Source organism: Brienomyrus brachyistius, chromosome 5 (genome assembly GCF_023856365.1).
Source record: "Brienomyrus brachyistius isolate T26 chromosome 5, BBRACH_0.4, whole genome shotgun sequence".
NCBI classification, from domain to species: Eukaryota; Metazoa; Chordata; class Actinopteri; order Osteoglossiformes; family Mormyridae; genus Brienomyrus; species Brienomyrus brachyistius.
The window spans coordinates 16,891,552-16,911,982 of record NC_064537.1 but is presented as its reverse complement, the minus strand read 5'-3'; the positions used below and the strand labels follow the sequence as shown (position 1 = coordinate 16,911,982).

The following is a 20,431-nucleotide window of genomic DNA, read 5'->3' as shown; positions in this document are numbered from 1 at the left end:
ACAACCTGGAACAACTCATTCCCTTTTGTTATGTTAACTCCATTATAAATAACATGTTGGATGCTGCTGATTCTGGCCTTATACACTTCGAATATTGCAGGGAGTACATCAGCACTCGCTTCTAATTGCTGGCTTGCTTAGTGCAGAGGTAATGAGATTACTGCATGCTTCGAAGCGGAGAGTGAGGGAAAACGCCGCTTCGAAAACCGGATGCCCTGCATTTAATTCATCTGATTTTTCCCACGGAGAGGCTGATTCGCTGCACCTTCCTTTCTGCAAATGGTTCTGCTGACTTGGATCATTACGAGCTGGTTTAGACCCTGGAGTTCTGAGGGCTTTCCACACCTGAGAGAAACACAGCAGTTTGCCATCAGAGTCACGACTCACCCTTTGTCTGGCTTTGTCTTGGGACAGTGTACTTTCATCATTCCCAGCTGTAGCTGTGTTCCGTCGTTGTACAAGATGCCACTGGATAATGGAATTCAGACGTTTCACTGGGCTGTCTCCTGTCTGGTTGCGATGCAGTTTTCGTCTGCAGCACCAGACTGCTTCTTTGCCTAAGCAGTGACTTTGTGATGATTTTTTTCTTTTCCTCATACTGGCTGCTTACGGCGGGCTGTCGTCCAACCATGTGCCACAAATGGAATTTGCTGGCAGCAGCGCGGGAAGAACACAGATACCCGTGCACCAGCAGGGCTGAACATCAGCTCATGGTTAAGCGCATTTCCCGGCAAGGGGTGCTGGGGGGTGGGGGAATGGGAGGGGGCACGGGTCTGGAATAGGAAGCGTGTACCTGATTGTTTGTGCATGTGTGTGCAGCCCTCACTAATAGCTGAACAATCCCATGCTTATGTCTCTGTAGATGGAGGAGAGCAGAGGGCCGCTACGCCACAGAGAGGGCCTCCATCATCAGCCACTGGAACTGGCTTCAGGCTCAGATCTCTGACCTGGAGTACCGCATCCGGCAGCAGACGGACATCTACCGCCACATCCGAGCCAACAAGGTGGGGGCTGGAGACGGCATTGGGGGCATGGAGGTGGCGCCGGCAGCCCTTTGTTTGTCAAACCGTGGCGCTTTGGAGGCGATGTCAAAATTCTGGTCTGGCAGCTTTTGTGCAGCACCTTTTCAGCTGAGTTCACTTTGGCGTGACGAGGCTGTAGGGTGAAATAGGAGCGCAGATCATGCCGGATCCGTTTACTTATAGCTGAAACGCTTCTGACAGCGTGTTACCGCACCTCGCCCGCGAGCACTTCCACAAAAGAGTCTCCTTTGGGCATACAACAAAGGCCTCCGCTGCATCCGATCCGCGCGTCAGGCTGTCACCTTTTACCCACACAGGGATTGGTGGAGCTTGGAGATCCCACCCCTCACGAGATGTCCCTGGAGGATGGTGCAGAGCTGAAGGGGCAGTTTGAACGGGTGGACGCCGTGGACTGCCAGGTCATACTGGTAAGTCTTACAGCTGTCTGCAGTTTTCCGTATACTGGCGGAGGTGGTCATAACTGTCAGTACACAGCCCTGTTGTCTGAACCATAGTGTTTGTTGCATGTCACTTGGGAGCGAGACCATGAGGACTGGTCTTTACTGTGCGTTGTCAGCTTTCAGAGGCCCAGAATAACTCAGGTATACGGTCTTAATTTGAAGCAGCACAGATGACGACCTCAACCAGGTCTCTGCTGGAGGTCCAGAGTAGGTGTTATATGACCCATTATCACTTGGAATCATAGTAGAGCTGAGGAGGAGACATTAAAACGGATAGAATTAATTTGCAGCCTGGTCTGTTACCGTGTGTCTGTTTCAGTGTATGTATGACCACAATTAGCTGCCCCCAGTGAGATTCTCAGAAATCAGTCTTTCTGAATACTGCCCTTTCTTACTTCATCGCAGTGTGACTCCTCTCTTTTGAATTTAGGGAATGGTTAGCGGTCTCAATGTGTGAACTGTGCATTTTCCAATTTCCAACTGATTTAAAATGATTTATCTGATTTAAGGAAGGGTAAATGGAAAAAAGGGTAAATGAAATAATAGTAGTTAGCATGTCAATTTAAGCATGACTGCATCAACAGCCAGCACCTGTGCTTTTATCTGGAAGTTGGAATGGCCTTTTAACTCACTTCATTCATGGTAGTTTACCGTTTGCCGGCAGCCAAATCACATGGGAGGTTTTACTGAGGATTCAGGGAGAGAGTTTGTCCAACTTGCATGTAATTGTTTTGCTTTATAGATAACTGACAAAAATATGGTTTGCAGTACTTTAAGGTTTGAAGATGGGGCTGTCAGATTCCTTTAGAAGTGTTCTCACAGGGGCCCACCCCTCCCCTGATGGTCCCCTACCTTGGGAAAGCTTCTGATAAGCCCTTGGAGTGGGACCTGGCCCATCCCAAGAGGCCTGGGACGAGATCAAACGCTTCATTCCCGGAGGGGGTGGGCCAGCGACTGAGAGGAGCAAAGCAAAAACAGCAGTGGCCTTTGTTTTCATTACACCATGTGGTAACAGCCTATTTTCTATCCTCCTTATCAGGCAGGGGTGAATCAAGTCCAAAGTAGTACACCTTTAGTAGGTTCTGCTGAGACTGTGAGGGTAGCCTGGGGCTAGGACCGGCCTGTCTGACACTCGTCTGTCTTTGCAGGATCGGAGGTCGGAGGGCAGTGAAGGCGTGGCGCCGGCCCAAGGTCCCTCGGCTGAATCCAGCCTGTGGAAAGGCTATGATTCTGGCAGGCAGGTCAACGGCGTCATCAACAGGTAGTAGTGGGGTGCTCTGCCATGTGGCTTTCGGGGGGGTGGGAGGAGACAGAGGGCCTTTGTGTGTGAGAGAAGAGTGTGTCTCCATTCTCTGACCGCTCTGCTCGCCCTGCAGCACCTGCGTTGCTGCCCGCACACGGCCTTTGCTCAGCTGGAAGAAGCGAAGGCTTGTCCGTCCCAGCGCAATGACCAACCTCCACCGCAAGGTGAGCTAAACACACACGCCCCCTTTTTTGGTCACGTGCATTTTTGGGAGCCTGGATCATGGTGGCAGTCCAGTGGCTTATGACCCTGACACTGGCAGGCTGAAGCTGTGTGCGTGCTCTGTCCACCTGAGCCCTTTGTAACACTGGCTTCACCAGTTTGAGCTTCAGCTTTCTACACAGAGATTGTTGAAAAAAAAAATATTGATAAATCATTTCCTGAATGGCATGGTTCTCAGGTCCTGTCGTCTTAAGGTTCTGTCCAGAGCAGTAGGAGCAGTGAATGTTTGCCATTGAACTTTTGACCATTAGTGACTCAGTGTTACCTGTCATCTATATGTCATATCTTCCACCTGTCCATGTGTTTCTTTGAAAGATCATCATGCGCCTCTACCTACAGGTCCAGAGAGGTCCCACGTCTCGCAGCCCCTGTGACGTCAACTCCACATGTGTGATGTGTGGTGGCCGGCCCACCCCCAGTGCTGAATTTCAGTTTGACCGCCCCCTGCTGGAGCGACTGTCACAGTTCGACCCCTGCATCCACCCCATCTTGTCCTTCAATGATGGTAAGTGTCAGAGAGGGTAATGATAGCTTTTGTCTTAATCAGACGTATAGCAGGTGTAAGGGGTACAATTATGTTTAACCAGAAATGGAGGTACTGTTGAAAATCCTGTGACATGAGTTAAGGCCAGATCTCACAAGGGCATTGATGTTGGCTATGAAATATATGACGACTCGAAGCTGGAGCTTCTGGACACTGTCTGCATTGTGGAAGTGTGTTAAATCAACAAAAGGATTAAGCAGAGTTCTGATACAGTACAAGAATGTAGGTCTTGGTACAACAGGTGGAACTAATTGAGGTACATGAATGTTCCCAATATTAAGGGGTAAAAATATCATTGTTTTTTCATTAAGTCTTTGGGGGGTCAGATTGTTACTGTTGTAGTGACAACACTTATTAATAGTACAGTGCAGCGGTTTAAGCGGTTTGCCATGTTCCACTCAGACGTCTGCATGAACCTGCACCTTCAGCGGGTTCTGAAGACCCACTGGCAGAACAAACCTCTGGAGAGGAGCAAGCCGCTGAAAAAGCTGTCCCTGAAACACAAGGTGCCTCTCGGCAGCCGGCTTCTCGACCCCCCCTCCAAAGACAAACACAAGCTGGCCAACTCGCTCCTCGCCGCCGTCAGTAAGTATACGCCATCATTCACGGCCCCAAACGCGCACTCAGTATGGCGCCCTCATCCCTCTGCCTTCCCATGGCAGAGCAGGAGTCCAAGGGCAACAAGAAGCACCACTGAGCTTGAGTCTTAGGCTCCTCTCCGCAGCGAGAGTTTGCAGGAGCCCCAGTTAAAGTCAAACAGCATCTCTGATTTGCGAATAGCAATTTGGCTCGTGGAGTTTATGGAGTTCAGTCGTGTTTGGGGAGAGGCCCTGACGACCCTCTCCCTGCCCTACTTAGGGTTCCACAAGCTTCGGCCCGAGAAGCTGCACCGACAGCAGCTGGACAGCCTGCTGAGCGAGTCCCGCCTGGACGGTCGGGCACTCTGCAAGGCGGAGCGCACCCAGGAGCCCTCGCTTGGGGCCTTCGACAGGGGCCACAGCCGCAAGAGGCCCCGGGAGCACTCCATGGAGAGGCCAGATGGTGAGTAGCATGGCACCTCCTCGATTAGCCTCGCCCAGTAGAAGGTATCAGGTCAGGGCATCTTTGTGATGTAATATTTCACTTACTTGTGAGCCTTCTCTGGGGTTCATAATGCCATCGGTCCTTCTCATTCGTGCTCTTGCTCCATCCAGTCACCTCCAAGCTCTTCATGGACACTGGCAGTCCCTGCTCGTCGCTGACCAGCCTGCACACTCCCACTCACAGTCCCCTGATGAGGCAGCTATCCGCGTCCTCCGAGAGCTCCATGCACCTGGGGCCTGGCAGCCTGAGCTCCACCGCCACCCCAGTAAGTAGAGCGCGTGTGTTAGATCTGTGCCGCCTCTCAAGTCCGCGGAAATGAGGCTGCAGTCAGTATCTCTCTTCTCTAGCAGACACGTCGATTGATTTTGGCACCCCTGGATTTCTGACTTCAGTGGGACTGAAATTGCCTGTAGGTGTGAACGGTGTGCGTGAGCTGCGAGGAGTTGGCACCCCTGCCCTGAGTTATTCCCTGCCATGTTGAATAGGGCAAGTGGGTGTAGGGGATATTTAATGGACACGTATTGGAACAAATGAATTAGTCGAAGCTTATTGACAGGGATATGGTTGTGCTGTATGTACCAGTATTGCTGCAGCCTGATTGTGAGGCATCTGCATTGTGAGCCTCCTTTACTGCCACCTCGCAGACCCTCCTCCCACCGCCAAATCAGCGCCTGAGATCCAGTGAGGTGGTGTGTGTGTGTGTGTGTGTGCTTGTTGACATGCATGTGTGTGAAAGTGAATGGCACTGAACTTGTCTGCCCCACCCCCCCCCCCCCCCCACAGCAGCCAATCAGGAGGCGGCGGGGGGAGAGTTCGTTCGATATCAACAACATTGTAATCCCCATGTCGGTGGCTGCCACCACACGAGTGGAGAAGCTGCAATACAAGGAGATCCTGACACCGAGGTACGACTGCCATCATCCCCCACTCATCCCTTACTCATCCCTTACTCATCCCCTACTCATCCCCCACTCATCCCCGACAAACGGAACTGCCGGCGTTTTTCCTCCAGTGGGACGGTTACTAGCTGGAACTCTGTCCCATTTTTCTAACTGGCCTTTCAGCACATTCATGAAGGTGTTTCCCTTTATTTTCAGCTGGCGGAAAGTGGATATCTTTGCACAGCCAATCGCAGAGGAGGATGAAAGCGCTGAGGTATGCGTCGCTAATAAACAGTTTTTCTCCAGAGCAGGTTTTTACCTCTGCTGGTTGTGGACGTTCAGCAAGCTTCTGGAGTTCAGTCTTGACCATTTAACCACTTGCCAAAATTCCATGGATCAGTTTTGTACCTTGTAGGAATATTGTGGGTTTTTTAAATCTCAAGCTTATTATTTTTATAATTTATATTTCAAAAGGTAAAAGGTGTGTGTGTGTGTGTGTGTGTGTGTGTGTGTGTGTGTGTGTGTGTGTGATCATTGCTATTGCCTTTACTGTTATCACTATAAGGACTCTGGCTTTCTGGCTGTGCTGTACCACCTGGTCAAATGGCAACATTAGCAGGTCCATAAGGCTCCGTGAGTCACCATCCTCTCCCATTCCTGCAGATCGAGGACCTGTCAGACTCTGCTTTCGTCCAGCTGCACCAGCCCTGCGAGGATCAGGAGCGTTCCCGCTGGACTTGGGTGGCCAGTGCTCCTGCCAAGAGGAGAGGCAGCAGGTAGGCTGGGGACTCGCACCCCTAAGGCTGACATTTTCAGTGGTGAGTCGTCACCTCATGCCAATAACTGACTCGCCCCCAAAAGGTCATACAAGTCCCTGGACGGGCGGACGACACCCCTGCTGGGAGGCACCAACCCGTCCACGCCGCAGCCTGCCTCGCCGGACCCGGCACATTTCCACGCGCTGCAGGACTATGGCCCCATACCATCGCCGCACAGCCCTGCCAGCCCAGACCTGCTGTCCAACCCCCATACTCCCTGCTCCAGGGACTCCCAGCGGCTCCAGTCCAGTGAGGACACGAGCTGCTCCACCCCCGACTTTACCTTTGAGGAGCAGGTATGGAGACCATGTCAGACTTGCTTCACACAGTTGTCAAATGTTACATATAAACATATTACCTTTAAGACGGCACTAGAATTTGTTCATTTAAAGGTAAGATTATCCAGTTGCGAAAGATGTATTTGGTTTTTTTCCAGACATTACAGATTAGGTTATGTAGATGGCAGAAAACTAGGCATTAACCTTACAGGCATGTGGGGGGAGGATTTGGGGCGTCGGAGCGTCACTCATGTGTGAGCGTTTCTCTGTGGCTTGGCGGTCATGGCTCATGTCCCCCCTGCTCCCTCAGCCTGTGCAGCCGTGGGAGCGAAGGAACTTCCCTCTGGTGGAGGACCCGGGCGAGGAGCTGGAGGACCCAGGCAGCCTGGAATGCGAGGGGCTGGATCGGGGCATCCGCCGAATCTCTGGGAGCAGGTTGAGCTTGTCCAGGTCTGAATCGGAGAACGGGCCCTCCTCACCTTTCCTCGAGGAGAGCGGCAAGCAGAAGCCTGCCCCCACCCAGCGATGAAAAAGACGAGGCTTTTGTCTGCCACCTTGTCCCTGCCACCCCCATCCCTCACCCTTGTGCCCCAACACAGGCATTAAAATAAAGAAACTCAAAGCTAAAACAAAAAAAGTAAATAAAAATGGAATCCTGTTGTTTGATATTCAAACATCAGTCAAATTTTTTCACAGTTTTTAGTGAATATACAGACTCTAGAAATGTTTTTAATCTTGTTTTGTTGCAGGGGAGGCAAATGTCTGAGGACGGGTGGGGGGGCGGGCTTGCAGAAAGCAAATAGGAGGCTAAAATACGACATGGAGCTCAGTGTTGTTCTCTGGTGTGTTAAGTGTACACTTGTAGCGCACTATGTAGCTGGCTTCTCAAAGGGGCTTGGTCTGTGGGCTGTTCTCTCCTTTACTTGATGTCTGTGACCCCTCCCGCCCCACATAGGTTTAAAGTGGAGTGACTACAAAAAAAAAGTCAGAGGGAATGAAACTCCCGTATATAACCATGACAAGCACGTATGATGCGTCGTTTCCTTTAAAGAGAACATGTCTGTGATGAATGCAGCCTTTTGGGGGTCATTTCAGCACTTGCATTTCATAGCAGGTCTAGGTTGGCCTGGTAAAAGGGCCCCTCTGCTCCACTGTTCTCCATTCCTGGCTGTCAGCCATAATTTTGATGTTTCATGTGTTCGGTTTCCAGCCCCCCCTCCCCCCCCCCCCCCCCCCCCCCCCCCAAACATTAAACATTATTATCCAGCTTTGTATTGTTTCTTTTTTTGTCAATAAAGGAAGTGTTTCTGTTGCCCTCAGATATGATCTGGGCTCTCTATGCCTTGCATACTTGTATGAGAGTTTGGGAGATGCTTTTGGAGGGTTGGGTGGCAAGATCCTCCGCAGCCTCTGTGGAGCACTTGTCCCACAAGGGGGCACCGACTAGTGCAGAAGATGCACTTCCATAATTAGTTTTTATTTCACAATTGCTCCTTGTAACTCAAAGATAAAATGGTCCCCCCCCCCCCACCCCACCACTTTTATCTTAGTAGATTGCACTATTGGGGAGATGAAGTTGTGGAAGAAGAGATGGTAGATGTTTCTTAATGCCCGTTGTCTTTTTTGCCCCTCCTGTCGTGTTTGGTGTGCGATTTCTTTTACTGCCCTGTTTTTTTGGTCCTCTTGGTGTCTGTGGTTCCTTCGCGCACAGGTCAGATGTTCTCTCTAAAAGGAAACTGTGTCACACGTAGCAACTCCATTCTGAATGACGCCCAGACCTCAGGTTGCAGAATTTAAGGGAAAAGGTGGTCAATACTCAGAGACTACAGTATTTTCCCTAGTGTTTTACTATTTATTGTAGTCGATATGATTGCGAGAGACTACTTGGCTGCAGTTGTTTTTGTCGCCCAGCATTCTGTCAATTATCATAAAAAGTAACACATTAAAGCACTATTACCTTTTTAGTTGCAAATTGCTATGCAATCCAAAATTTATTATATATACATATACAAATTGTAGGTTATATTTTTCGCCTCAGTTGTGAATATCCTTTCAATTCTGTATCACTGTACTTTTTGTAGTTGCGCGAGACGGGTTGAACTGTACAAATTTGTGTTGCGGCAGTTAACGGAATCAGTTATGAGAATTGTTTTGTAAATAGTACCATTAAAACGATTCATGTTCAAACTTGCCTGAGTTCTGGGACTTATTTGTCGGGTTTCATTGGATCGCCTGGGGTGGGGAGGAGGAGGAAATCACTCCACTGTAAACCCAAAGTGATAGAAGGATCATTCTACAGTTGTGCATTTATCCATGTATTTTGTTTTCCCTGTTGCTGTACAGTTTGAAGTGTAGACTGGTGAGCTCATGTGAAAGCATTGGGGTGTAGTTTTGTGTAGTCCTGGACCAAGTCCCAAACCACGAGAATGCATCCCACCCCCAACCAAAAAAAATGGGCTTTGACTACGGCAGGGATTGAAATGCCTCTGTGAACCGTGGAGTTGGGGAACAGAGTTGGATGTGGTGGGTTTGGGGTCATGCTGTATTGTCTGTAGTCGAACCATCAGTTCCCCTGAGGCTGTCTCTTGCAGGTCTCTCCTCGTGGGAGTTGTGCTTATGCAAAAGTGTTCTAAGGGCAGAAGGAACAATGGTTGGTTATCTCCCTGAGATCCAAGCAAAACATCTGATTGGTTGGTCCCACCTACTCCACAATCTGATTAGTGTCTCTGAACCAATCATTGTTCCTTCTGCCCTCAGAACATTTTTGTGTAAAACTCCGACCAGCCAGGTCTTTCCTAGATTCATCACTGAGGGTCACTGTTGGGGAAGAATGTTTAGGTAATTTTTTTTTCCTTACTTTCCCTCCTTTCTTCCACCCTCAACCAAATGCTGTTCTTCCATTCATCAGGTCCATGGTATATTTTTCTTAGATTTTGTTTTATTCTGTCCCAGACACTGTCAGCACCTGAGTAAATATTCTCCTGGCAATATGATGGGACCATAAGTACCCATACTGTTATTGTATGACTGTCTGCTAGAATCAATGGAATATATAGACATTATATGAATGTATAATGTATGATTAGTGTTAAAAAGCCTATTGTATTGTGTGGGTTAACATGTAAATTAACATTTAGGATTGCTAATGTGGCGTATAATTTGATGTATGATAGTTTGGTACATTCATCAGGCCTTGTGCAAAAAAAGTGTAAATATGTTTGATTCCTTAAAGCTGTTGTTTGATGTTCAGGTGATGGCAGTCCTAAATGAACAGTAAGAACTTTTGGGGAACCTTTTGAAAACTTTTGAGGCGTATATTTGTAATGAATACTTAGCAATCATGGGGGAGCAGTATTTATGCTTCTCAATATTAAACTTATATTGTAGCACATTTTCTGTTGCTTCAAATACATCCTCAAAACGGTGGAACTCCATTACACTACCCCTTACTACATTCCCCCAGCATAAAGGTATGTTAAACTGCCCCACAACCTATTTATGGAAGAAACTGAAGCAAACCTAGCTGTTTAATACAGATTTTATTTCCAAATTCACATTTACAGCAACAAATATCAGTGTAAACCAGTTATTAATAAAACACAATAACCATATGGACAGTCACAATTGCCAAGCTAGAATGTAGAACTGCAGAAATAAAATGCAGAAACTGGGGGGAGTTTAAAGGCATTAATGAGACTGAAATGGCAATACCTTTCCAAAACTCTCAAAAGAGGGGAGAGCTCTTAAAAAAATCATTTACAACATAGAAAGCCTCACAGAACATTTTCCCTTCCCCTCCTGTGGTTCTTGGATATAGCGTCTCTACCAGGTTTTTTTCTTCTTTTTTTTCTTTTTTTTTTTTTACTTTTTCCTGCTACCAAGAAGCTTTGTTCATTTAATGCGGAGGAGACGGACTATTCAAACATACATCCAAGTCACTCAAGAGTTTTGGTGTCAGCGATATAAGTTACAAGACTACATGCAAATGAACTGGTTGCATTCCGGAACTGAATCTTCAGGAGCAAGCTTCTGTTACTGCCTCAAATATACCTCTGCAGTGGTTCAACAATAAGCCAAACAAGTACACACATACATAGGTTGGATAATTCTCTAACGCTATCATATCAAACACATCGTCCCCATCAAGAAGAAATGGGTGAGCACTTGGGTCTTATTTCTCCTGCTGTCACAAGTGAAATCACCCTAAATATGAAAATGGGCATTATTGGAATACAATGGAGGTTCTAGGCTAACTGGTGAACAGGTGCAACAGCAGAATATCAATAGAAATAAGCCCTGGCTGTAATCATTCTCCCCCCCCCCCCCACCCCCCATCTGACTAAACCGAAATCGTCACACTGCAGTTTCGATTTTTGCAGGAGTTTCAAACATTCCTTCATCTTCATTTTGCTCAGGCCTGAACCCCCCCCCCCCCCTTTTTTCCCCAGCAATGGTTCTAAATATCAACTCCCAAAATATCCCGTTTCTTTACACCTGAATTTTTTTATGCATGGAGATTTGGAGGCTATGCCATGAAACCAGTGGTACCTCAGGTTCAGGTCTGAAGCAGAACCGTAGACTCCGGATGTTGCTTCCTTGCCCAAGTTGCGACAGTTTTAACTATCACAGCAGTCTACTAGCCGTTTAACGTTTGCTAACACATACACATATTACTGTTATTTCAATCCACTCTGACCTTTCAGACATATGACAGTTGTAATTTTTTTTTTCTTTTTTTCTTCTTTTAATTAGTGTAGTCTCAGTTCATTCATCAACAAGGGTAAAAATGTTTTTGTGAAGAGCTTTCATCTTAAAAAAATATTAAATAAAAAGTATTTACTTAGGAGCATGAACATAAATAAAAGGGTAGATTACGCCAGCAGACACAATCCAAAACAGGGTTTTGATAATCAGGTACATCGCACATCCACGGAATACTATTAGAAAAAGCTTGGTTTTATGCAGTTAAGCGTTTCATACTTTTTCACTTTTTTTTCCTTTTTTTTTTTTCTCGCGACGAAATATTTACTTTCTTGATATGTGGCGCAGCATGTGCCCTCAGTGAAGAAAGCGTTGGGAAGGGGGAGTTTGGGCTCGGTCACGGTCTTGCTTTAGTCTTCTTTCTTATCTAGCTGTACATGCAGGGAGAAAAGGCCAATGGGGAGGGGAATAATGTGAGGTGGGGAATTATGGGTAATGAGAATGGAGTCAAGCGTATGACTATGCAGCATCACTTCTACTACTTGAAAATTTTGTTGCATCTTTGCAAAGCGTTTCTACTTTAACGTGGGTACCCTCCCCTTGCCATTTTTATAACAGGTACCCTGTAATGTCGACGTGGTGAGAGTAAGAGCTGGCTTCCACCATCCTGCACATCCTCAAACTTGTTTTGTCCAGGAAACTCTGAAGGAAACGTTTATCCTCCACCGCACCACACTGTTTAAAGTTCCACAAGGGCTTATTGTGGATGGGAAAATAACTTGACAACAATCATGAAACTGTTTCTTTAAAACAGTTTAACAAAGGAGGGCAAACTGAGGAAACTACGAATTATTTAATTTACCATATTTCCATATACATGCTTTAAAGGAGTCTCAGAAACCACAGCTTAATGCCTAATAATGCTGACGAGGAACCTGAGTTTTAAAAGAATAAAACCCATGATCCAGATTTTCTCCCAAAGTACATCTGTTAATTGTTAAATCCAGAACCAACTAGAGATAAAGTAGTTTATTTCAAAAAAAGGGAAGCATGTAAAAATTTGTCACTACAGTAATTAGAGTTAGTAATAGGATCTCTCGGACTGATGTGTTATAAAATCTCTCAGCTCTTTGTCTGCCAGGTTTATGTTAAAGCACAGCATGAAACTTAAATGTAAAACTAAACTACATGTGAAGCTGTGTTTATTGTCATTCTGCTACTTTTACCTGTGGTAAGTATAATATCATGACTCAATTAACGGCTAAAATCGTGGCATTGGCCTCCTAGTCTGCATTTATATCAAGGGTCAGAGGCCCCCAACCAAAAAGAAAACACATATTCAGTCCTTCATGTAGCTGCACGTACTTGGAAGCATTTGCCACCCTGTTGTCATGGTGACCAAGAATTCTATTGTAGTTCATAGATCAATCCTTCCCTCACTAAATCCCTATTAACGCAGGTCACATTTGTGCAGTAAGGGGAAAAGAATAAAGGTATGATGAAATGCACTGGTAAGATGTCCTCTTCCATGCTCTGATATAACGGTAATCATGGTTTAAGCAAGGTTGCCCTTGCGGCCCTGCCGTTCTCACATTGATAAATAATTTCACTACTCGGCAACATACACATGCCTCACTGTAGTCGTTCAGAAATGGAGCTGAAGTCTGTCTCTTACTGGAGTTCAGAGTTGGGTAAAGTAAGTCCATGCAGAAAACAAATGGCAAATCCCACTGGGGCTTCTGAATCTGAGATAACAGTCTGAATAGTAGAGTGATTCTGAAGGCTTGAACTGACTCAATGCTCTGCCCAAGGACTCAATATCATCCAGTTTTATGCTGCTTAGGAAATCCCTTGTGAGAGTAGACTGAATGGGCTGCCCTTGCACTATGCAGATAATGTAGGATGTGCAGAAGTTGTGTGATCCACAGTTATCATAATTGACAAGGGCTTTGCTTATTATGAAGTATATGCTAAAACCACTTTCCCTCCTTTTTTCTGGATTTTTCCTGATGATTTTTATTTGATTACATACACTTCACTCCAACCATAGGCCTATTTATTTCTGTATTTGGAATTTTGTGCATTTACTAAGTTGACACGCAAGCAAGGTTAAAAGCAGACTGCATAAAACAAAACATCTTAGAGGTCTCTTAAGAGCACAGACTAAAAGACAACATGATAGAGGCGTGAGAGAAGTGCTGAAATAACTTACAGGCTCCTGGTCTGTGTGATTAGTGTGGTTCTTCTTTAAAAGGGACCTGGTTTTGCATTATCAACAACAAACAGGATCAATGCATTCAAATATATTCCAGAAATGGAAGTAAACTAAATATCATAACTCATCGATTTTCCTAGTTATCTAACCGTCATGCCCAAAACACTAATCAACAAAAATACAGTAAGAGGCAGGGTAGGATATATGACCCAGTTAGGAAATCCTGCACACAACTCGTTTGAAAGGACGGAGGAATGAACGCAAAGGTTACTGTTTTATTTTTTCATCTTTCAGAGTGATTTTTTTGTTCCCCTCAGGGGAGCGAGGAATCCAGCTGGGGGGCACGGGAATCACAAGCCCTGCTTGGCAAGGGAGGCGGACACCTGGTCGGCGAGGGTGGAGAGTTGGGGTGAGTCGGCCATGTTGATGCTACCAGAGGAGGACACGTTGCTGAGGCGGCGGGGCGAGCCGTCCGTGGAGGCAGTGGGGGACTTGTAGACGATATCCGCCCCGTGGTCTGTGCGAGCCTTGGCCTGTTCACGGAAGGTCAGCTTGTGTGACTCAATCTGTGGACACATGGATGTCACATAGGATGGGGATGGGGGATTAGGGTGGGGCAGAACAGGGGACCTGTAAGCCGCCGTGCTGCTTTCGTGTGTCCTGTGCACCATGGATGATCATGTTACATCACATGCTCATTGAGTCCTCATTTATTTTGAGTGATGTGTGAGCCAGTCAGTCTTAAATAATGAATCAATATGAGGCACCACCTTCCTTTGTTTCAAGGGCAGAACAAACAGCCTTCCTTGCTTCATGACTTACCGATGTTCATCTTTCGGTCTGTATCATGTGTGTGGATTAAAATTCCAACAGGCTGCATTCACACCGCTTCTATGAAACCCTTAATTTTTTTCTTCCCACTCGTGTTTCACTAGTGAAGATGTTATCATTGGGAAAAAACTGGCACAAGCACTCCCCCTTGTGGTAAATGGGCTAATCAGCATGTTTTATCACAAACAACAAAGTTACACATGCAAATACCTGTCCATAGAAATATAGCACTTATTATCAACATGGTAGCTACATTAAATACCAGTTTATTTATATGTTTGCTGTTATATACCCAAGATGGATGCTCTGTGCAAATACGGTATAAAGAGTTTTTACATATACATGCACATATATAGTACCATGCAAAACTCTTAGGCAGTTAAAGAAAACATTTAAATCTATTCATCTTCACACAATAAGATTGACTGCTTTGGTTTCCAAATTCGTAAAATTTCCCCACGAGCTCCTTTAATTAAATTAAATAATTTCATAAGCTACAGATTAGCCAAACATGGTACGCTTGCCACTGAGACAGGAAGTGCACAAGTACACTGGCTGGTTACTGCGAACCCTGGAGTGACTTTCGGAGAATATTTGAAATGGCTAAGCTAAGGTACTTTGACAGACGTCTCAGTTTTTGCACCAACATGAAGATCATTCAAATAATTTCTTTGACCCCCTAAGCCTTTTGCACGGTATAGCATATTTTATTCAAAGATCAAACTAAAATGATTGACTCTAGTCTTCTGCATTTGCATTATTACTTTCTGACAAGAGTCTGAAGTAAGGCAGTCACAGACAATCACAGATTGGGTTTAATGCAGATGACACAGAGCCTTTGTTCAGAGCTGTCTGCGCCTTGGGTAAATCCTCCAAGCTTTATTCAAGCCAAAACAGTACGGGGGGGGGACACAGAGAGACTGTTCATGCATAAGTAGGAATGAACCAGAAAAGATCTCCATAAAATATCAATAAAGATTTTGTAGTTGTATTGAGTAGGATTGGTCGAAAGGAAACAGGGGCATGTTATTCATTGGTTCCCTCAGCAATAGAGGCAGCTTTCATTTCATACACACAGAGTTGGGGTGGGGGGGCATTGGCTGATCATGGAAGCCGAGTACTTACTGGAGTCCTCAAGCTTTATGAGGGAGTCCCCCATGGGTGGGAAGGATTCAGAAGGGGGCTGAGAAGACTGTGGTGAAGTGTCAGTGGGGGTGGGGCCCAGATCGTCCCCGTTTAGGGGTACGTTTTTCATGCCCCCCTCTGCCTTCTTGCCCATCTCATTCTACGGAGGAACCCCACCATGGCGAAAAACATGCATCTTTGTTAAATAACCAAAACGGCATGGGTTTAACAGCAACACAAAAGTTAAAACAAACTTTAAAAAAAATAAGATGGAGGACGCGTGACTGCAGAAGCCAAAGAAAAGTAAAGAGAAGCAGGAAAAGCGAAGCGAGGTAAGCTAAGCACAGCCATCGCTAGATGGTCTCTTCTACAAAATTCACCTGAATGTCTCACCGTCATTCGGAGGGGAAGGTTTACCTAAAAGCCTTACAGTATATACACAATACCAGCCTACTCTCCTCCTTCCTCACAGATCATCATGCTGGTTAACCAGCACTGACGGGAGAGTGCCCTCTCTGCTGCTCATGGTAATCCTGACCTACCCATGATAGAAGATACAAGACTAAGACACCAGAGATGAATGACTCCAAGCTGATTAAGGCTGAAAATACATGATCAGAGTGAGCATCTGACCTAACCTGGGCACCCCAAGGCTTCACAGGGGAGAGATCATACATAGCTGAAGTTTCAAAGAATTCTGCACTCTCCACAATTCCATGGACCATCCCTACACGGTCTCCCCTCCAAGTCCCCCACTTTTTTCACCTGTCCTTCTAGACATTGAACTTCTAGGCACGATCATTTCCAAACACCCTGACACCCAGCTACTGAACTCTAAACAATTAGATTCACTGCCCTTATAACTCTAGCGGCTTCTAAATTGATTTCAAGTGCTTTCACCTTGAATTTGTATTTAGAAAACATGAAATTATTAAGTTAGTCGTGTTAATTCCATTGCCCTTTAAGGGTCCTTCTCCTGGGTTTCCTAAAAGGCATTTGCGAAAGAGAAGCAGAAATCCAGGAGGAACAGACAGGCAGCGAGAGGGGGCACAAGACCACTAGAGACACAAGACGAAGGAAATCGGAAAAGGGGGAAAAGGCAGCGGGCCAGACAACTATGGTTGCTGAGGAAGCTGCATGTCCTTGTCTGGTTCATGTTCAGCCTGATCTACGGCTTGTCTAGGTGGGCCGCTACTCAGCCTCCTGACTGGTGCCTCTCCCCTGCATAAGCAGAGGCCGGCCATCCCTGCTGCTCCTTCTCAGCGGACAAATGGCTCCAGATGAGATCGTGGACAGAGGCAGACTATCCCCCCCCCCCGATTGGCTGTACATGGGCACAATTGTCTGCTGTGTGTGTGCGTGTCACGTGTTGCGAAAGGTGCTACAGTAGCAAAGGTCATAGTTGGCCATGCAATGTAGTGAGGAGGACGCGTTTGGAAGCAGTGCCCAGGAACTGGGCAAAAACAAATCATGTCAGCCACCAGAAAGGAAGAAGAAATGCTTTTTCAGTGCTATGCTCTCAAAACAACATAAAGTATACATAAAAAGCTGAAAATATTGATTATGGTGGCTTAATTTTACTGTGTTGAATTCAAACTGGTCCAAATGCTGTTTCACTGTCTGACAGCCTTACCTTCCTCTGTCCTCCACCAGCCACGTGCCCGATGTTTTCAAGAGAGCCAACCTTTGACTGGCCTTTGAACTCCAGCTTCTCTGTCTTTATTTCAATGTTGCCACCACCTTGAATTGGGGGGGGAGGGGTTACAAGTATCAAAGTACATTTTCAACTGTTGGGTTTAATTCAACAGGGTTTAATTTATAGACTATAGCAGCAACCAACAAACCTATCAAAAATGATCACTAACTGGTTCCTTACATTATTAAGACATGCACATGACACGCTGCAATTGTAAATTTCTTACGTTCCAGTTTGGCATCTCATGCTTTACCTGTTCGCCAACTGCTAACTGTCAACATGTCACTGAATATCGACATCAAAATGGGAAAAATATTTTTTTGATGCTGGTGCATATCTGAATGTACTTTAATAAAAATATGAGATGACACCCACATTATGGCACACGGTAAAATACCTGGTTTGTGTCGAATGTTGTCCTTCGAGCCACATTTTGACTGAACATTGCTCAAGTCCATCTTTTTGTGAACAATTTGAATCTGGATAGAATAAGAATAAGGGGCAGGCAGCATTAGAGCATTAGAACATTAACCAGTGAGCAGACCTTCAGGAAAACAAGGGCGAAAGGAGCATGCAGAAGACGTGCAAGAAAAGTCACAAGGTTTCTGGGCTGATCCAGTAGCTCTGTCACTAATTCTAAGGAAGGAGGGGGACAGTTTCATTTCTCTCCACCATTATAAATTCCTCCAGAATGAAAAGAAAGACGTCAAATGGCAGAACCCAGAAGGTCACAGGTATTTGTTGCATCTAAATGATTAAAAACGACGTAACAGGACTGACAGAAAGAACTGGAGTTTTAGGTGTCCAATTTTCAGACGGTACTCCACCAGGTTCATGTCATCGTCTGAGCACTTTCTTTTCACGGCTGTAACTGTTCAAGGGCCGCGGGTGGAAGAAGGTGATTGTACTTCCTATTTACAGTGTGGAGAAATACACCCAGTGATATTAAAGACAGGTGAAAATTAAGTAGTGGGGGGGGGGGGGGGGGGGGGGGGGAAATCAAATACCTCTTTGCAGAAAAACTTAAAGATAAGATTGGTAAATACTGAAACAGAAAACACATTGTATAATGTGAGAAAGTCAGGGGAAAAAATACAGCAAACCTTTTGGGTGCATTTTAGTTTCTGTCCTTTTAGTTGCATTTATTTTACTACACAAATGTAATATATACTTCATACATTTAATAAAATATTTTACTCTTTTATGTTAAAACATTGTTATTGCAGGTCGACAATATATCCTGCAAAAGCTCTGTTATAAAAGCTGATGTACTTCATCACCCGTCAGTTACATTAAAGGAATTAATATATTATCCACATAAAAGTGGAGGAACTGACAGAATGGAGCATATTCAATTTTATACTGCCTGAGAAGGGAGCTACTGAAAATAAAATGATTCAATCAGAATATTTTGGGTCAACATCAGGAAATAAATATGTTTTAGAGGAGATGTCCATCAGTACCGCTGATCCAAAGGATGCTGGCAGCACACACTGACTATGAAGAGCAGTGCGTCTGACCGCATCCAAAACCGTTACCTGCATGATCAGCTTCCTTAAAGCCTCGCTCGGAAGCACCAAAACACCACCACTACGCCAGGCTTAAAAATATTGCCTCACGCTGGTTTTACCGGAATATCCTTGGGATTAGTGTTTATCAGAGCTATTGACTTGATCGTAATTGGCATGGAAGACACTTTTATACCTAGCGACTTGGAAATCCTCCACACCTATAATACATGTTAAACATTTATTAGTTATTTTAATAAAACTACTACCAAAATCAGGCCTAGTGTCTAATGAAAGGTTTAACTGCAAAGCCCGTGAGAAGATCCTCGTACGATCACAAACACCTTAAGGATGTGAATACCAGGAGATACACAAAAAAAAACGTTCGACATGGTATTGCAAGTTAAGCAGTGTAAGGCCAAGTGGGCGGCAGAATTACAACGATCTGTCAGTCTCACATGAGAGTGAGGTCACTCGTGGCCAACAGCTGACCACAAAACATAGCCGGTGCCACCCCCCCCCCCCCCCCCCCCCCAAAACAGGGAGAACAAACAGCCTGTGTTCTGCTCACCAGTGCAGATACCACTGAGGTCTTTGTTACTCTGAGGGACACTTCCAGCAACATAGTCGAGTATTAGTTTTAATGATATGTCAGCAATGTTTGATATTTAATGATATGTCAACAATGTTTTCGCAATGTCTTTAGTGATGGACACCTGGGGATTACAAGGACTAACGGGGTGGGGAGGTGCTGGGAAATTACCATGTTTGGCTAAGCAGCTCGGCTCTGTTTGAGGGACACACCCAGCTGGTATGATGGCAAACATGATAGTTTCCAGCCCGGGGGACCGTGCTGCTGACTCCGCCGGCAGACACACTACCAGTGGGTCCAGGTTCTACGCTACTCGATGCATTTGACCAAGTACATCATGCAGGGCCAACAGTGGAAAGTGGGGTATGCATCGTACTGTAGCTGCAGGAGGCCTACTGGGATGGTGGGGGTGGGGGTAGCTAAAAATGGACACCCAGCATACAGGCAGGGGACAGGCAGAGATGCTCTGCGATCTGCATGATCTCTTTGTGCTGTCGTATTAACCAAAAACCATCACACCTGAGACCTCCGTTTTTCGAAATTATTTCCCCGCATTTCCTTAAACGTCTGCCTTAAGCTGATATTTTTTTTGTATTCTTTTTCAAAATGGTTATTCTGAGTGGGGGCTGGTTCATTGACATTTAGTAACTGATGATTTAATTCTGCTTCTTGCAGATACGTTTAATCAGCCAGTATCAATTGCATTAAATTGTAAGCCTGCAGTACAAAACCAAAATAAAATCTGAATATCCCGCTTCTTCGTCTGTTCACTACACTGTGAATGTGAACAAACCATACCAGCAATGCAGTCTCTCAGGCTTACATGCATCTGCTTCACCCATTACAGCCGTTGGACGGTTGAAGGTTCAACTTCAACAGTAACACAAACGGCCAGACTGCTTGTGAAGTCTTGCACTAATTGGAAGCAGAGACTTTACTCTTTTTGAAAGTATTTTTGAAGGACATGCTCAATTCCAGTTGAACTCTGTCCCACTGTCTTGGATGCATTTGAAAAGTCAACCCCAAACACTCTGGTAAACAAACACGAAGGTAATCAAGCAGGCTTGAATCTCAGAGCGCTGTAATTAAAATTATCTGCAGGAAGCAATGATGTGAAAAACCCATATGACCCTTTTTTGTTGGTTCTGAAA

General features: G+C 45.6%; 2 protein-coding genes across 15 annotated transcripts in view; one reads left to right on the top strand and one right to left on the bottom strand.

The window, feature by feature from the left end:
• The window catches only part of kansl1a (KAT8 regulatory NSL complex subunit 1a), a 28,021-nt gene extending 19,222 nt beyond the window's left edge, over positions 1-8,799 (top strand). Inside the window, 13 exon segments of the mRNA XM_049015476.1 lie at positions 863-1,004; positions 1,340-1,450; positions 2,632-2,744; positions 2,860-2,950; positions 3,348-3,513; positions 3,955-4,137; positions 4,411-4,593; positions 4,746-4,900; positions 5,419-5,540; positions 5,733-5,790; positions 6,180-6,292; positions 6,378-6,630; positions 6,923-8,799. Coding sequence (XP_048871433.1) covers positions 863-1,004; positions 1,340-1,450; positions 2,632-2,744; positions 2,860-2,950; positions 3,348-3,513; positions 3,955-4,137; positions 4,411-4,593; positions 4,746-4,900; positions 5,419-5,540; positions 5,733-5,790; positions 6,180-6,292; positions 6,378-6,630; positions 6,923-7,141 — 1,909 coding nt within the window. The 3' untranslated portion in view covers positions 7,142-8,799.
• A 1,335-nt stretch (positions 8,800-10,134) lies between these two features.
• Positions 10,135-20,431, bottom strand: part of LOC125742962 (microtubule-associated protein tau-like) — a 46,514-nt gene continuing 36,217 nt past the window's right edge. For all 14 annotated transcript variants that reach the window (XM_049015481.1, XM_049015483.1, XM_049015482.1 and 11 more), the window contains 3 exons: positions 17,578-17,659; positions 17,118-17,224; positions 10,135-14,094 (listed from right to left, as the gene is read on the bottom strand). In XM_049015481.1, the coding sequence (XP_048871438.1) occupies positions 13,879-14,094; positions 17,118-17,224; positions 17,578-17,659 (405 nt within the window). In that variant the 3' untranslated portion in view covers positions 10,135-13,878. The remainder of the gene's footprint in view (positions 14,095-17,117; positions 17,225-17,577; positions 17,660-20,431) is intronic.